The sequence below is a fragment of the Octopus sinensis genome, linkage group LG1 (genome assembly GCF_006345805.1).
Source record: "Octopus sinensis linkage group LG1, ASM634580v1, whole genome shotgun sequence".
NCBI lineage: Eukaryota > Metazoa > Mollusca > Cephalopoda > Octopoda > Octopodidae > Octopus > Octopus sinensis.
Window position 1 is genome coordinate 162,299,683 of NC_042997.1, and position 18,363 is coordinate 162,318,045.

At 34.5% G+C, this 18,363-nt stretch overlaps 1 protein-coding gene across 3 annotated transcripts; it reads right to left on the minus strand.

Moving 5' to 3' along the window:
- Positions 1–1,184: 1,184 nt before the first annotated feature.
- On the minus strand, positions 1,185–7,212 carry LOC115218541 (histidine-rich glycoprotein-like). 3 transcript variants are annotated; one of them, XM_036506101.1, is made up of 3 exons: positions 7,076–7,212; positions 2,158–2,637; positions 1,185–2,010 (listed from the first exon to the last, which is right to left on the minus strand). In XM_036506101.1, exons 2-3 carry the CDS (start codon positions 2,588–2,590, stop codon positions 1,325–1,327), a joined length of 1,119 nt encoding a protein of 372 aa, XP_036361994.1. In that variant the 5' UTR covers positions 2,591–2,637; positions 7,076–7,212; the 3' UTR covers positions 1,185–1,324. The 3 variants fall into 3 exon arrangements, with proteins under 3 accessions (XP_036361994.1, XP_036361996.1, XP_029644280.1); XM_036506103.1 differs by having other exon boundaries at positions 1,185–2,000; positions 2,148–2,637; XM_029788420.2 differs by having other exon boundaries at positions 1,185–2,637.
- Positions 7,213–18,363: the final 11,151 nt, after the last annotated feature.

Genomic DNA, 18,363 nt, shown 5'->3' on the forward strand with positions numbered 1-18,363 from the left:
CTGGAGTGTCGAACAAAATGCTTTGTGATTCTTAGATATGGTTCATTAAGCTATCAGTTCAAATCCTTTCTGAGTCGACCTTGTTTTTTTTAACGTTCTGGGGTAGGGGGAGCTGATAAAATAAGTACAAAGCAAATATTGGGATCGATATAATCGATTGTTCTCTCATTTGTGAATTTATGTCAGTGTAAAAACTGTGTAATACAGTTACCTGTATTATCATCATTACTAAACCCTAATTCTTTTTCGTAATTCTTGATTGGCACTAACATTTTAGTATTTCATTCTGCAAAATTTATTAATAAAGACAAATTTATATATTTCAAAGAGCAGCAAACAATGTGGAAAATTTCAAATGTTGAATGTGTAGCATCAATTTCTAATCATAAAAAGTGTCAAAATGCATATAATCCTATGCCATCAATTTAATTCTATTACCTATTGCTCCTATTTTCTGTATCACATATAACCACTTTTTCATACAGTGGAAACAAATAGAATATGGGAGAAGTGTTGAAGTAATTAAATTAGTATAATAATAAAGGAATGTATATTTTCAAAGATCAATGTCAGTTGTGGAAAGGATGTTATTACAATTCTGCTTAAATCACTGAAAAGTAGTTATTGCTAAGGCATAACCATAGATTGTATGTTAATGACTATGAGTGACCCTATGTGATTACTCACAAAATGCTATAAAACATCTTGAATTTATCAATACTAATAAAAGAGAAGAGAAATATTGCGAATGATGATGAAAACAAAAAGTGTTACGGGTATTGCTTCATAATATTTTATGAGAGATAAAGAAATATTGTAAATTCTGTTGTGTCTGGGGAGAGTCGTTTTTTTTTATGCCTTATAAAGTAACATACTCACCGGTAAAATTTCCACTTTTTTCTTAATTTTATTTTCCTAAACTTTTCGTTGACTCTCAGAGACTCTTAGAGAGTCAATACTATTGAAAAGGTTGCAGACGCAACGGAAATTATAGGGAAAATAAAAATAAGAAATAAGTGGAAATTTTACCGGTGAGTGTGTTACATTATAAGGCACAAAAAGAAAATGACTCTCCCCAGACACAACAGAATATGCTTCAACACACGAACTCATATAAAGAATCTTGCAAACCAAATCCAAAAACGAAATATTGTAAAGATAACTTTAAAATACAATATAAGACATCATATGCTGCAACAAAATTTTATTGATATAAATTTAAATGTGTCCGAATACTGAGGACGTTAAAAAAATGTGTCAAGTTTCCAATTAACATTAGCCAGTAGAATTTCCGAAAAGTTTTGTCGTTTGTCTGATTACAAAATTAAAATCTGTGCATGTTCATCCAGCGCCCATTGAAGTCCATCTCGTAGTGAGACATATCAAAGAATCTTTCTGGGTAGTCGTGGAACCTATGTCCCCAGTTGTAGTTATAGTGGGGATAATAATTATAGTAGTGGCTCCCTCTGTGGTAATGGTTATAACCAAAGAAAGGATAGGAGTATTGATTGTACATGTCCATCCAGTTACCGTCGAAATCCATTTGGTAATGGGACATATCATTGAACATGTCGTAATAGTTGTGGTACCTATGTCCCCAACTGTAACTGTTACCCGAATGATGATAACCGTTGGAGCCATTGAATGAATGGAAAGGTTGATAGCCATGACCATACATGTTCATCCAGTGACCATTGAAGTCCATCTGGTAGTGGGACATATCAAAGTATCTTTCTGGGTAGTTGTAAAATCTATGTCCCCAGCTGTAGTTAGAGTGGGGATAATAATTGTGGTAGTGGCTCCCCCTATAGTAATGGTTGTGACCAAAGAAAGGATGGGAGTAATGATTATACATATCCATCCAATGACCATTAAAATCCATCTGGTAATGGGACATATCCATGGATCTCTCGGGATGGTACATATGCAGGAAATTCATATATGGACAATTCATATAACGCCTGTAATAGTTGTCATATGGACTACAGTGACGTCCGTATCTGTCCATATATTGGCCATTCATGTCCATTTGGTAGTGGGACATATCCATGAATCTCTCGGGATGGTACATATGAAAGGAATTCATATATGGACAATTCATATAACGCCTGTAATAGTTGTCATATGGACTACAGTGACGTCCGTATCTGTCCATATATCGGCCATTCATGTCCATTTGGTAGTGGGACATGTCCATGTATCTCTCAGGATAGAACCCGTAACGACCATTGTAGTAGCTAGAGTTGTAGCCATGTCTTGAAGAATTGAACATGTAGGAGTAGGGGCTAGAGTAGTGTCCGTGCATGTCCATCCACCTTCCATACATGTCCATCTGATAACCGGACATATCCATAAACATATCTGGGAAATCCATGAAATAATCAAATCTATGGAACCTATCGAAATCATGGAAACCGTGATAGTTGTACATAGATCTACCATAGTACCTGTCTTGGTCATGATATCTCCCATCGAAGCCGTAGGATCTGGGGTCAACCATTCTTCCATAAGAATCCATGTATCTGCCATGGAAGTCCATTGACATCATGTGCATTGGTTCCATTCTACCGTTGTATCTGTGTCCGTACATGATGGAATACAAAAACTGGTTACCAATCTCTGTAAGTTCAATTCAAGCTGAAATTAGAAAATATGTGAGTGAGTTACTGAAAAATTACACAATATATATCTGAAAAATTTTATGGTTTGCATTTTATTCCCGTCAATGTGCTCTTTACAAATCTACGTATCTATACAGGCAAACAGATAACACACAGATAACGTATAACTTCGCACAAATTTATGTACGTACGTACTTACGTACGTACGTATGTATGTATGTATGTATGTATGTATGTATGTATGTATGTATGTATGTATGTATGTATGTATGTATGTATGTATTATTTATGTATGTATGTATTATTTATGTATGTATGTATGTATGTATGTATGTATGTATGTATGTACGTATGTATGTATGTATTATGTATGTATGCATGATATTTCATTGAGTTTTAAGTCCTTCTTTAGAGAGTTCAAGCCAGTCGCTAACAAAGCGACAAGATTGTTTGAGTTAAGAGAGTTCCCGCTGTTTGTAAATATGTGGTTGAGTTGGTGTGTTGGTCAACTATCGATGCATACACCCAAGTGGGTGCATATATTCATCTAAAGAATCTCAGCTGGAAATCTTTGGAATATCTTACAAATATTCACTGTACCACTAATAGATTGGATTCGGAGAATCCACGCCAGCTTCTTTTGCATTTTCTTAAAAAAAAAAACCTTGTATTTCTTTTTTTTTCTTGTAATTTGTTGGTACGTAGCCAGTCAGGGTACAAGTGTTGTAAGTTCCTTTTTAATTCACCATATGTATGTACGTATGTATGTATGTATGTATGTATGTATGTATGTATGTATGTATGTATGTATGTATGTATGTATGTATGTATGTATGCATGTATGTATGTATGTGTGTGTGTATGTGTGTGTGTATGTAGGTATGTATGTATATATGTATATATGTATGTATGAATGTATGCATGCATACATGTCTGTCTGTCTGTCTGTCTGTCTGTCTGTATGTATGTATGTGAGCGTGCATGTATGTGAATATTCAGTTTATTTCAGGATTTCTTGCCAATAGAGAAAGAACTGGTTTCTAACCTAGATCCAAGGCTCCTTCATTAGAATTTCAGCATCAACAACAGGGTATTTTTGTATGTATGTATGTATGTATGTATGTATGTATGTATGTATGTATGTATGTATGTATGTATGTATGTATGTATGTATGCATGTATGCATGTATGTATGTATGTATGTACGTACGTATGTATATATGTATGTATGTATGTATGTATGTATGTATGCATGTATGTATGTGCGTACGTATGTATATGTATGTATGTATGTATGTATGTGTGTGTGTATGTGTGTGTGTGTATGTAGGCATGTATGTATGTATATATGTATATATGTATGTATGAATGTATGCATGCATACATGTCTGTCTGTCTGTCTGTCTGTCTGTCTGTATGTATGTATGTGAGCGTGCATGTATGTGAATATTCAGTTTATTTCAGGATTTCTTGCCAATAGAGAAAGAACTGGTTTCTAACCTAGATCCAAGGCTCCTTCATTAGAATTTCAGCATCAACAACAGGGTATTTTTGTATGTATGTATGTATGTATGTATGTATGTATGTATGTATGTATGTATGCATGTATGCATGTATGTATGTATGTATGTACGTACGTATGTATATATGTATGTATGTATGTATGTATGTATGTATGCATGTATGTATGTATGTATGTATGTGCGTACGTATGTATATGTATGTATGTATGTATGTATGTATGTATGTATGTATATGTATGTATGTATGTATGTATGTATGTATGCATGTATGTACGTATGTATGTGCAGTATTTTCGGTTTTAATTCTTCCCACTAAGAAGTTAGTTCTGACAAAGAAAGAAAGCTTAATCGCTGGAATTGGATACCCAGAAAGGTGCTAAACGCTGAACTCTAGAAAATTCTTGCATATGTTTACTGCTCTGTTTACACATTGTGTTTGTAAGGTGCATGCTAATTGGTTACTTTGTTTACCTGAAAATGATAGTTTTCAAGAATGAAACATTTACTAACATAACCAAATGCACCAATAATGATTATACGATGTAAATGTGAATTTATAATAAGGTTTGAGAAGTTGCAAGTTTTGAAGCAGTTGCCTACAAATATTCTCCTTGTCACTGATTAGGGATAAGATGTTCACACGTTGATATCTGCTGATATCAACGACCAAACATAATTTCTCCTTCCTGCGTATGTGTATTTATTGTGTGTGTGTGTGTGTGTGTGGAGGGGTGTGTGAACGTGCATGTGCATATATCAAAATGCAGCAAAAGAAAGCAAATGTGTCTAGTTCATTTTAAATAAAATTTTAAAATATCTTTCGTTCAAAATAGAAACTGCACAAACTCAAAATACAAACCAAATCATAAAAAAAAATGGATGCATCTTTTGTGTATGAAACGTCACTCAAATTTAAATTACTAAAACAACAATAAGCTTTGTTAAATAAATATGCACACAATATCATAAAAACATAATGATTATCTATAACTATAGCTCTAAAAATGACCATTACCCTATGAAAATCGATCGAATTAATTGCAAATAATTTATATAGGTTTTTAAGGCTACATTCACGGACTGGTTTACATTAGACAATATTGCCTACAACGATATACTGTAGATCAAAAGAATTTGAAACGCGATCCTCAAACTTATTATGTGTGGTTCCCGAGATGATTTTGGCTTTCAGTGTTACTTTTCCTAAAGCAGCCTTGACATCCTGCCAGCTGTGGAACTGAAGACTTGATAGAAGCCTTTGCAGTGATTAGGAGTCCAAACGCGAAAAAAGCAGTTCACGGACTTGATTAAGCCACAATCGCATCATACAACTTTCACAAGAACAACCTAAAAATCGACCAATCAGCTTGAAGCTATCGTGTGAACAGCATCTCGAATGTTCTCGAATGTTTTTTCCTACTTTAGCAGGTTGGCCTATCACAGTAGAGCGTTGTTGGTATTCAGCCAGGACAAAAATCGGTTTTCATCTTAACGTGCGGCGGACACACATCTTTTGTCATTGGTTTTTCAGATAGCAAATAGCCGAACAAACGCAGTTAAGTCAGTTCTTACATATTATTCGGATAACCAGTGAAACATTGATAATTTATGTACGATACGTGTACAATCTTCTCTTAATAAAAATATGTTGTTAAACATTTGCGAGTTTGCTTTTGTGGACATATATGCAGCCAGTCTGATCTTACATTCAGTTAATAAAGATACAACATCAATCTTTCTCACGACAACTCGTTCCCATAAAGATTATAAAGATTGGTGACTCACCGAAGAAAGATCTACAACGAACAACAACAGGACCCCTTCAATGAGCAATCATTAATCAATATACTTAAGTAAGATTGTAGTCATATATATTCTTTTCCTAAATATAATTTAAGAAATATTTTTGTGGATTTTAAGTACAAAAAAATGCCACATATGTCTCGTATCTAAAACTCGCCCATTTCTGCTATAGATTATGATACCAGGGACAATTTGAATGTTAACTGAAATATTAAAATGGCAGGAGGAATATTTTATTTTATATTGCAATTGGTGAAAAATAGTGTCACTAGTTACATGCTTCCAACAGGATATTCATTGGGCCAATGAAATTCCGACATTTTTGCATATAATTATTTATGATAATAAAGTTATAATTACCTCCACGAACCACACACACACACACACATACACACACAGAGAAAGAAACAAAAACTCTAAAGAAAGCATTCGATAGTACGACTTGGTCAGCTAATATGTCAATTTATTGCAATTATTTCTTAATTGTCTTCTGCGTGTTTTCTACTGTGAATTGAAAGGAAGTTTGTAAAATTAAAGAAACACAAGGAAAATGAGATTTGATGCCAATACGAAAGTAAATACTGTTTAGCAAAATCTTCACCTCTTCTGGGTCCACACCATCAACATTGCACATTAGAAGGCAAAAATATAAAGCTCCAATACGCAATACGTTAAAGAATGAATATAGAAATCACCGAACACGTTCTAAGCTTTCATATATTTGTATTTTGTAAAGATTAGAGATTTTACCTATTATTATTCTTGTATGTTTAAGTGGCTAACGTGTATAATTAATGAATAGCACATAGTTATAAATTAGTAGCTATGAAATTAATCTGAAATGAAAATGAATTGAAACTGGAGAACAGCTATGTATGAAAAAAAATGCAAATTAGAACTGAATATTTGCAAAATGTAAAGAATATAATAATTTATACTGAATTATTGTAACTGAATTAATAACAAAATAAAGGAATATGCTTTATAATATAATCAAAGACAAAAGATAGATATAAACTAGCACAGAAACGGTAAAACATAGAAAATATATATCAGTTACTAAGAGAAGAAACATTTGGAACAATTAGCACTGTATTACTATTAGTAATTGTAATCAAATTGTCTCACCTTAAGAAGAGCCGAAGTTTCTCAATCGAGATGACGAGTAACAGAACACTTGTTCTTGGAATGATTTAGGAAAGATATTTTCCACTTTATATATCTTTACAACGATAATTAAAATGCTGTGGCAGATTAATTAGTTAATTATATAAGAAGTATTTAACAAGTGTATGTTTAATGACTAGCTAAACTTAGTAATTTGATTAACTTTCATAAAAAATGAAACAAAATAGTTTTTTTTTAAATATTACAAAGAACGCTGTATTTTTTGTAAATGGCAAAGATATTTTCAGTTTTTATTCTGAACGTTGAATGTTTCATATTTTATTTAGTAATCTTTATTGCTGAAATAGATCGTTCTTATTGATATAACTGGTTTTACAATTAGTGTCATCCACTTTAAATATTTCACATATTTACGGAGGATCGTAGTTTCGATTCCCAGACCGGGCGTTGTGTGGGTTTATTGAGCGAAAACACCTAAAACTCCACGAGGCTCCGGCAGGGGGTAGTGGTGACACCTGTTGTACAAAATGGCAATGCTCCAGCATGGCCACAGCTCGTGAGCTGAAACTAGATAAAATTAAAAAAAAAAACTCAAAAATATACCTTAACTAATCATGTTTGTATTAAGGTAAAAAAAATAACTGTATCCTTATCAATATTCGGAAGACCGCGGTTTCGATTCCCAGACCGGGCGTTGTGTGGGTTTATTGAACGAAAGCACCTAAAACTCCGTGAGGCTCCGACAGGGAGTAGTGGCGACCCCTGTTGTACAAAATGGCAATGCCGCAGCATGGCCACAGCTCGTGAGCTGAAACCAGATAAAATAAAACAAAAAAACTCGAAAATATACCTTAACTAATCATGTTTGTATTAAGGTAAAAAAAATAACTGTATCCTTATCAATATTCGGAAGATCGCGGTTTCGATTCCCAGACCGGGCGTTGTGTGGGTTTATTGAACGAAAGCACCTAAAACTCCGTGAGGCTCCGGCAGGGGGTAGTGGCGATCCCTGTTGTACAAAATGGCGGTGCCCCAGCATGGCCACAGCCCGTAAGCTGAAACTAGATAAAATAAAAAATAAAATAAAATAAAAAAAATATAAGACAAAGAGAATAATAGGTTTATTTTCCAATTTAGTTGCAATACAATCATAGTATCCTAAGAAATACATTCGTCTTGCTTTTACAATGCATAATATTCAACATTTTATGGAAATAAATTATATTAAAGATATGATTTTTAACCACTTTATGCTTCTTCTGGACCGGCTTCATTCATAGAAGAAAAATGGTTTCAACTGAAATTGTAACTGTTGTAACATTGTTCCAATTAGTATCTGACATACAAAATAGTTATGACTAGTTTATACACCTTTAAATAATAGGGTGAATTTTACATTGATAACAGATATACTTATCAGTGGTCAAGAAATAGTTGTGTGTTACCAACACAGGCAAACAAATATACTTTCAAACAAAACATAAGAAGCTTAGATATTTTACGAAATCTTATTAAATACATAAAGCAAGTTTGCATGCCTTTTTATGTTTAAATGTCTACATAAGTTTTTAAAGCTGATTTCGGCTCTGTTATTAGATTTTTTCCCATCACATCTAGTTTTTCAGTAATAAAGTTTTTTTTTGAAATTATGGTATCAGAGAATCAGATGACAGTGACTATCTGATTTATTTTGCTCAACAAAATAGATCGCGATAAACCAATGCTGACCAAATATTAGTAAAAGTAAAATAGCAGCCAATGTAAAGTTTATTAAACAGTTGTTGGCAACTCTGACAGACGACGTGGGCCTTGAAAAGCTGTGTACACGATTGCTAACTCATGCTTTAGTTTTGTTTTAGTAGTTCTAGAGGTAAGTCGTTGGTGATATTTACTTATAAACTCCATTTAAAATGAATGCATATAGATATAATCCAGACATATTCTGCTATATTAGTGGCAGATATGTTGTCATCAAGCAGAAACAAAACACAACTGATCTTGTAAAAAATCTATATTTTGCTTATTTGGGTGTAAACTCGGTGATGAAGACAAACCTTGGGATCCACACAAAGTATATCACATTTGTGTGGAAGGGCTGAGATTCTGAAAAGCCGGTAAGAAAAAAGAAATGCCCTTTGGCATACCGATAGTGTGGCGAGAGCCGAGTAACCACGCTGACGATTGTTATTTCTACATTAGTAAAGTTGATGCGTATAGTGCAAAAAATAAACATAAGATAGTGTATTATAGTATTCCTTCAGTTATACGGCATATAGCACATGGGGTTGACATTCCAGTTCCTCTCCTCCACTTGCTTTGAAGAATGTCACATCAGATAGTATCGAAGAAGGTAATGACTGCACTCCTGACAAAATCGAAAGTCCGAAGTTATTTAACAGGAAGAGCTCAATGATTTGGGGAGAGATTTGAACTTAGCAAAGGATGCAGCGGAACTTCTTGGTTCTAGACTAAAAAATGAAAAAAAGCTTTTGTTACCGGGAACCTTCTTCTCTTGGTATCATCACAGGGAACATGAATTGTTACCATTCTTTGCTGAGGATGAATCAGTAGTGCTTTGCTATAATATTCCAACCCTGCTAAACTATTTTGAGATCGAGAGCAATCCCTCAGAACGGCGGCTATTCACTGATTCCTCCCATGTAAATGGGACAGCAGAGCTAAAGAAAAGCACTGGATGGTTAAAAACTGGCCACAAAGGAAAAGTTTGTTACCTGGATCCAAAAGCAGTCAGCATGAGCCATTGATTGAATCTACAAAAGTACTGCGACCACCTTTGCACATCAAACTGGGTTTGATGAAACAGTTCGTTAAATCTTTGCCTGCAGACGGACCATGTTTGCAGTATCTATCAAAAAATTCCCAAATACAACCAGTGAGAAAATTAAAGCAGAAATATTTGTGGGTCCAGATTATGAGAAATCTATGAATGAATCTCAAAAACAGGCATGGGTGAGCTTCAAGTATGTTGTCGAGAACTTTTTTGGGAAACAATAAGTGTCCAAATTACAAAGTCATAGTTGATACAATGTTACAAAATTTGAGTGCAACATGAATGTTAAAATGCACTTTCTTCACTCACACCTTGACTATTTCTCGGAGTACCTTGGTAATCTAAGTGAAGAGCACGGTGAGAGATTTCACTAGGACATTAAAGAAATGGAACGGAGGTACCAAGGGGGTGGAATGTAAACATTATGGTGGAGTGCTGCTAGACCATAAAGAGAGACTGCAAGCAACTACCAAAAGCTGGAAGAAAATGAAAGTAAAAGAAGTTTGAAAAATAGTAAAAATAATTTAAAGCCATGGTATGTGCATTAAAAAATATATTTAGTCAATATATAGGCCTACATACTACTCATATCTTTTTTATTATTGTTCTATATCATTTGTTCTTAACTTCATCATACCTTTATCTAAAAGTTTGCTACTAAATAGAATGAATGGCAAGAAAAATCATGTCTTTGGCAGCCATTTGTACAAACTCTGTACGTGATAGGCAAAAACTAAAAGCATATTTGAAATCAGCGTTAGCAAATGGTTCAGAATCACCTATAAGTAGACAAATATCGTTTACTTCATTTAAAAATGAAGACTTGTGAATCATAACTACTAATTTCTGTTATTGGGCATTTTAATGAATGAAATGGAATCCCACTACTTTTAAGTCAAGAATAGTTACTGAGTTAATAAATAACTGACCGGATTAGAATACATTATTGAACACATGTGACAGGAATATAACACAAACATGAATATCCATGTTGTAAACATGGCTCACCTGCACAACCACACAGCAAGCAGGCAGACAATATAGTCATGCCAATACAATGAGGTACAATGGAGATATCTGATCTGAAATTTCAGAGGCACACGGTGAGAAGATGATGCACGTAGTCAAAGACTTTGCATACTGATGTTATCAAGGAAGAGTTAACACTGATAAGTGACCAAACATAGCTTGTTTGTCAGTGTGTCATAGATGTGGCTTAACTACAACCGTGGAGTTTAGAAAGGACATTTGGAAGGAGCATATTGTGGCTTAATTGTCGAATGTTTAAGGAGTTCACTCAGTTACCTCGAAGACCCGGGTCTGATTATGTGACATTTTGGGAAAATGCCTTTTTCTACAGTCTCGAATTGAAACCAAGTCTTATGAGCGAAATTATATAGGCAAAACCATATGGAAGTCTACAGTCCATCATCCTGTTTCTGCCCAAGAAGTACGTTAGAAATACAGGAGTCTGTAGAAGATTTAAAGTTTGGTCAATTGAACTGCAATTCAAAGAGTAGATGGTTCTGCCGATCGAACAACTAGATATTCATCGTTGAAACCAATAAATAACCATTTATTTCACAGTGGTATTCTTCGTAAGACAATAAATGGATATATCCATAACATTTGCAAACAACAGCTTCTTGCAAAAACATAAAAGGGAACTGAAAAAATAAATGTCAAATGTCATAGTAAAAAAAGAGCAGTCATTAGAGCAATTATACAGGAGACGTGAGGACTGTGTAGGCTTGCAATACAAACAGTATAATACAATCAATTGCTCAGCTATATCAAAAGATCACTTTCTGAAGATAAGCACGTATCTTTGCATTACTTATACAACAGTCGTCGGACACTAATAATCTGTTTACAAGATGTGGTCATGTCCATAACATAATCCAACAATGTAGAAAGAATAAAACAGGACAAACTAAAATATCGTAACAGCTGCTACTCTGAAAACATTTCAACATGACACCACCGTTTACACATACGAGGGGATACTGAAAAGTTCCTGGCTTTGAGTGAAAGAAAATACAGGAGGATCAATTAATTATGATTTTATTAAACATATTCCCCTCCCAGATTCACACATTTATTGCAGTGGTTTTCAATTTTTCTAAGCCCTGTGAAAGAACTCAGAAGGTTGAGGCTCTAACCAGGCCTTTCGCGACACCCTTAAAGCCAGGAACTTTTCAGCACCCATCATATTCTTTGAAAAAGAACTTGTTTATTAGCAGTTTTGGCTATTTGGTTATCGCAAAATCAGATATTACTGCTATCGTACACAGAGTTTCCAGAACATTAAATATCCAGTTGTAAATATTGGGGTAAAAGTAGTCTTTGTTATTCATGTGGTCGTTCAAATCGAAAAATAAAATGTATTTTGGAAGACTTACTCCTATATGATAATATTTATTACTCCTGAAGAATGTAGAAGTAAAGAAATGCGTCAGTTGTTACACATCAAAGTTTGGTGACTCAGAATTAATCACAAAGTAGAATGAAGTAGAAAAAAGGATTGCATAAATGTTTGGTTGCTGAATCTAACAATAATATTCACTTGTATTATCTCTATTTCTGAGAGAATATTGACTGAATGTAATAGGATTTGTTTGTTGTTATTGATTACACCTCGAGAAGTTATGTATTTTTGCATGAAGTAATATACGCGTTGCTATTGATTTCTCTCCAGATTTTAAAACTTAAAACGGTCTTGATTTACATTTTTTCATTGTTTTTGTCTGATTGAAATCGGCAAGACTAACACAATCACTCATTGAACACTACGTACCATCACATACAGATTTTTTGTAGAATTTGAAAATGTTCTTTTCTACCCTAAGCACAAGGCTTGAAATTTTGGGGGAGGGGGCCAGTCGATTACACCGACCCCAGTGCGCAACTGGTACTTAATTTATCGACCCCGAAAGGATGAAAGGCAGAGTCGACTTCGGCGGAATTTGAACTCAGAACGTAAAGACGGACGAAATACCTATTTCTTTACTACCCACAAGGTGCTAAACACAGAAGGAACAAACAAGGACAGACAAACGGATTAAGTCGATTATATCGACACCAGTGCGTAACTGGTACTTATTTAATCGGCCCCGAAAGGATGGAAGGCAAAGTCGACCTCGGCGGAATTTGAACTCAGAACGTAGCGGCAGACGAAATACCTATTTCTTTACTACCCACAAGGGACTAAACACAAAGAGGACAAACAAACGGATTAAGTTGATTATATCGACACCAGTGCGTAACTGGTACTTATTTAATCGACCCCGAAAGGATGAAAGGCAAAGTCGACCTCGGCAGAATTTGAACTCAGAACGTAACGGCAGACAAAATACGGCTGCGCATTTCGCCCAGCGTGCTAACGTTTCTGCCAGCTCGCCGCCTAATGAATGTATATGATATTGGTTATATACATGGTGAGTTTTGCTTTGTGTTAATTGCAAAATGGTTGAAATTTGAATAAATTTAGCAATGTTTATTGTTAAATAGAGAGGAGATGAATGATTGTTAATTCCTACGGAATTAAAGCAAAACTGCAAATAAGGATGCAGAATTCAAAGATTTGGGGATTAAAGATTAGGAAATAGGAAGAGGTAGTAATATTCGTTGACATTCTTGGTAGAAATCGTCCGATTACATGACATCAAATAGAAAGAGTTGATCCACAACACTTGTGTATTCTCTTGATGGTCATTTCATATAAATTTTGTTTGCGGGTGAAATCCTCAAGATGAAGACGATGGCTTTTTTTTTTTAGTTGTTGTCTATATTATTGCTTTTTTTAGTTGTCTATTTTATTGCTTTTACGGTAGAGATGAACTTTCAGTAAATTATTCCAAAATTATTTAGTTTGTGAGCCTTGTAGTGGTGTTTGATGTTCAGTGACATATTGAGAAAGATTGCTTCAATTGCTTATGCTGGATGTTCGAGGAGTGCTGAAAATTTCCAGGCTTTAAATGTGTCATAAAAGGCCTGGTCGGAGGCCCAATCTTCCGAATTCTTGTTCAAGGATTAGAAAAACCGAAGGACCTTTGTAACAAGTGAATGAATCTGAGAGGGGAATATGTTCAATAAAATCATACTTTTCTCTTACCCAAAGCCAAGAACTTTTCAATATCTCTTTGCAAATGAAATATATTTTCTGTCATGAGTGACTTTCATACATTTGACAAACATCTAAGTATCGGACTTCTTTGATATTTTGTCAGAGTTTGAAATGTGATGAAGTAGTAATCAGATTTAATATTTATCGATATTAAGACGGCAATGTGCTCGAATCGTTAGCACGCCGGACAAAATGCTTAGCATTTAATTTAGAGATTTAATTCCGCCGAGGTCGACTTTGCATTTTCATCCTTTCGGATGAAGTAAGTACCAGCTGAACACTTGGGTAGATGTAATCGACTTGTCCGTTCCCCGAACTTGCTGATCTTGTGCCAAAATTTGAAATTAATATTTACCTATTTCTTAATTACCCACAAGGGGATAAACACAGAGAGGACAAACAAGGACAGACATAGGTATTAAGTCGATTACATCGACCCCAGTGCGTAACTGGTACTTAATTTATCGACCCCGAAAGGATGAAAGGCAAAGTCGACCTCGGCGGAATTTGAACTCACAACGTAACGGCAGACGAAATACCGCTAAGCATTTCGCCCGGCGTGCTAACGTTTCTGCCTTAATATTTACCGATATGGTAAAATTATTTAAACAGTGACGTGTACGTAACCATTGTGCAACACTGTAAAGAATGCTGTTTGAGAGAGTTTGATCGTATCAGTAAGTCTATCAACTGTAAACTATTGGATGAACTAAGTGGACTATAGAGGTAAGAGAAATGTTGAACGTGTGAGAAATTAGACTAAGCAGTTGAAAAAGTCACATCATTTCCTTTGAGTAAGATACCAGCATCAGGTATCTTAGAGTTACCTGATGCAGGTAAGATTTTCGTAATTCTGCTCTAGCTGAGAGTAGGTACCAATCACAAGATAAGGAATAAAAATATCTTGAATATGTTAACTGAAGGAATATCTTTCCAAGATGTCCCATAAGAACTCTGAGACCAAATTATTTGTCTACGAGTTGAAATGGTAAGATTTTGCATTTTTACAAAAAATTGTTACATTTATTCAGGCATACCTATTGTTTGAAAGTATAGAAGCAGAGACCATATTAACAATGAAAACAAGCAATAAATTAGATCGTTAACAGATTTTACTAGCCCTGTTTGGCCTCCAATCTCTCCACAGTAAACCACAATAAACCGCAATAATATAAAACGACACACTTTACATTATCACAGGTTGAACGTATGTGGAATAGATTTTGTCGCCGCAGCAAAATTTAAACCTTACAAAACCTGCAACCAGATGAAATGTCATTTCCAAACAACCAAATACATATGAAACACTATAGAATATTACTATTACAAGTCAGTGTTAGCGCCTCAATGTGAATGCTCGACCGGTTAGAAATAACAGACAAATCTGCATCACCTTATCGTCTTGAAAAAAAAAGAGAGAAAAAAGAAAAAAATGACACTTTAAATAATGTTGTTCTGGGTTCCCTGCACATAGTAAAATGGCGGAATGATGATGGTCTGAATACCTTTGATTATAGATCTGCTTAAGCAGCAACAATAGCTGCAACAGCAACAGCAGCAACCACTACGCTATATGCCCGCGGTAAAGAGCGCGGGCTACTAACCCCAAGGATTCCGAGTTTGATTCCAGGCAGTGAACTGACTACTACTACTACTACTACTACTACTACTACTACTACTACTACTACTAATAATAATAATAATAATAATAATAATAATAATAATAATGATGATGATGATGATGAGGATGATGATGATGATGATGATGATGATGATGATAATAATGATAGCAATAATAATAATAATAATGATAATGATAATAATAATAATAATAATAATAATAATAATAATAATATAATAATAATAATAATAATAATAATAATAATGATGATGATGATGATGATGATGAGGATGATGATGATGATGATGAGATGATGATGATGATAATAATGATAGCAATAATAATAATAATATAATAATAATAATAATAATAATAATATAATAATAATAATAATATAATAATAATAATAATAATAATAACATCGAAAAATACCTTAGGAATGAGAACCCAGGTTCGAAATTTCCACAAGACATCTGATGAAGGCTGGGGGGTATATTAGCCGAAACGTTGTGCTAACAACAAACAAGATGAGGACAACTATCCGTCAAATGTAAATGATGTAAATAATGTACATAATTCCTCATCTCTTAAATATATAAATGTAAAAGAATATATATAAAGAAATTATGTAATGCTTTATAATTTCTTTATATATCATAGCTTTCTTTGTTCTATATTTTTGGAGCTGCATGTAAACATACATATCAAGCCAAATTTATGTTTATCTTCCTGAATGCCTATATGTATGTATGTATGTATGTATGTATGTATGTATGTATGTATGTATGTATGTATGTATGTATGTATGTATATATATATAATATATATATATATATATATATGTATATATAGGTGTCGATAGGTGATATATAGGTGATATATATATATATATATATATATATATATATATATATATATATATATATATATATGGGTGTGAGTGATTGTGTATAGAAGAATATATTAATAAAAAGAATTCCAACCTTGTCTGATTTTCACGTTTTATTTACAATCTTATAATGATATATTATAAGATAATATATTATAATTGAATAAAATAAAATGAAATAGTAGAATGTTAAATGTTCATTCTGATTGAACTAGTACTTTCATGCATTGAATTCTGCAATCTTCGGGTTCATGTAGTAGTGTTGACAGTCATGCTTCACAATTTTATATATATATATGTATCAGCGTGACCGATCAGGCTATCAGATGTTGGTACACATCGTTGGTCACAATGCGCTTCGTATTGTTTTAGCCTTCAAATGACGCCACCCCGCTAGCAAAGCGAGCAGGCTCACAGAGGAAAAAGTGAGAGAAAGTTGTGGCGAAGGAGTACAGCAGGGATCGTCCCCCCGCCCCTACCGGAGCCTCCTGGAGCTTTAGGTGTTTTCGTTCAATAAACACTCACAACGCCCGGTCTGGGAATCGAAACCGTGATCCTACGACCGCGAGTCCGCTACCCTAACCACCGGGCCATTGCGCATCCACATGTATATATATATGTGTGTGTGTGAGTGTGTGTGTATGTATATGCAGACATACATATACACAGGATGCGATGGATAAATTGTCGCCCTTTTATATTTTTTTATTTCGTGCATGCGAATTGCTTTTGATTTTGTCAACTACTCAGTATAGTAGGGTCAGATGGGCACTGTCTGTGAGGAAAACAGCGCTCTGACGTAATTCACTCTGCCAGAAATTTAGAAACGACATGCTGTACTGTTTGTATTTGCACCAGAAACTCCAATACGAACATTTGAGAGTGTTTTGGTGTCAATATAAGGACAGTGCAGTGGATTCAGAAAGAGTTGGATGAGTTTAATGGTGATTACGAAGGTGCCTGGCGTGATCAGTAGTGATGGCGACGTTATGCCTCTATTTATCTTCCCACACGGCCTCAGACTCAACACGGAAGCCTACATCAAGTGCCAGGACGAGGTAATACTGCCCTCAGTCAAGAGGGTGGCTGCTGGAAGATCCTATGTTTGGCTGAACGTTGCACCACACCACACAAGCAGGAGTATACAGTCATGACCGCCAGATAATTTCTATGACCACATCACCTCTAATATCTGGCCACTTAACTCCCCAGACTGCAACACTCTTGATTATTATGTGTGGGGTGCAGTTGAGCGAGAGATCAACAAAACTCTTTGTAACACCAAATATGAACTGAAGGCAAGAAGACCGTCCAGAAGAGTAGCAGGAGATTCCGAAGTCGTCCGAAGGCCGTTGTTGTAGCCAATGGCGATTTCATTGAATAAATTTACTCTTTAGTATTTCAAGATATTTTTATGTAATTTTGGTAAATGTAGCTGTTAAAATGAGATGACAGTGTTATTTTCAGTTTTGCGTAATTTAGACAATAGTTTATTCACCGCACCCTGTATGTATGTATGTATGTATGTATGTATGTATGTATGTATGTATGTATGTATGTATGTATGTATGTATTTATGTATGTATGTATGTATGTATTTATGTATGTATGTATGTATGCATGTATGTATGTATGTATATACATACATACATACATACATACATACATACATACATCAAATGGATGCGTCACGTTCAATGAAATAATAAATAATACATAATATATGATATATATCTATCTATCTATCTATATATATATATGCATAGATGGACACAGGGCGTTACGAACGGTGCAAATAACATGAAATACGTAAACAAACGAGTGAAAAACGATTGAAATACATAACGGGAAAAATCGGAAA

Coding starts and splice junctions, on each gene's coding strand:
- LOC115218541 (XM_029788420.2), bottom strand. CDS start 2,590: ATGTACGGACACAGATACAACGGTAGAATGGAACCAATGCACATGATG.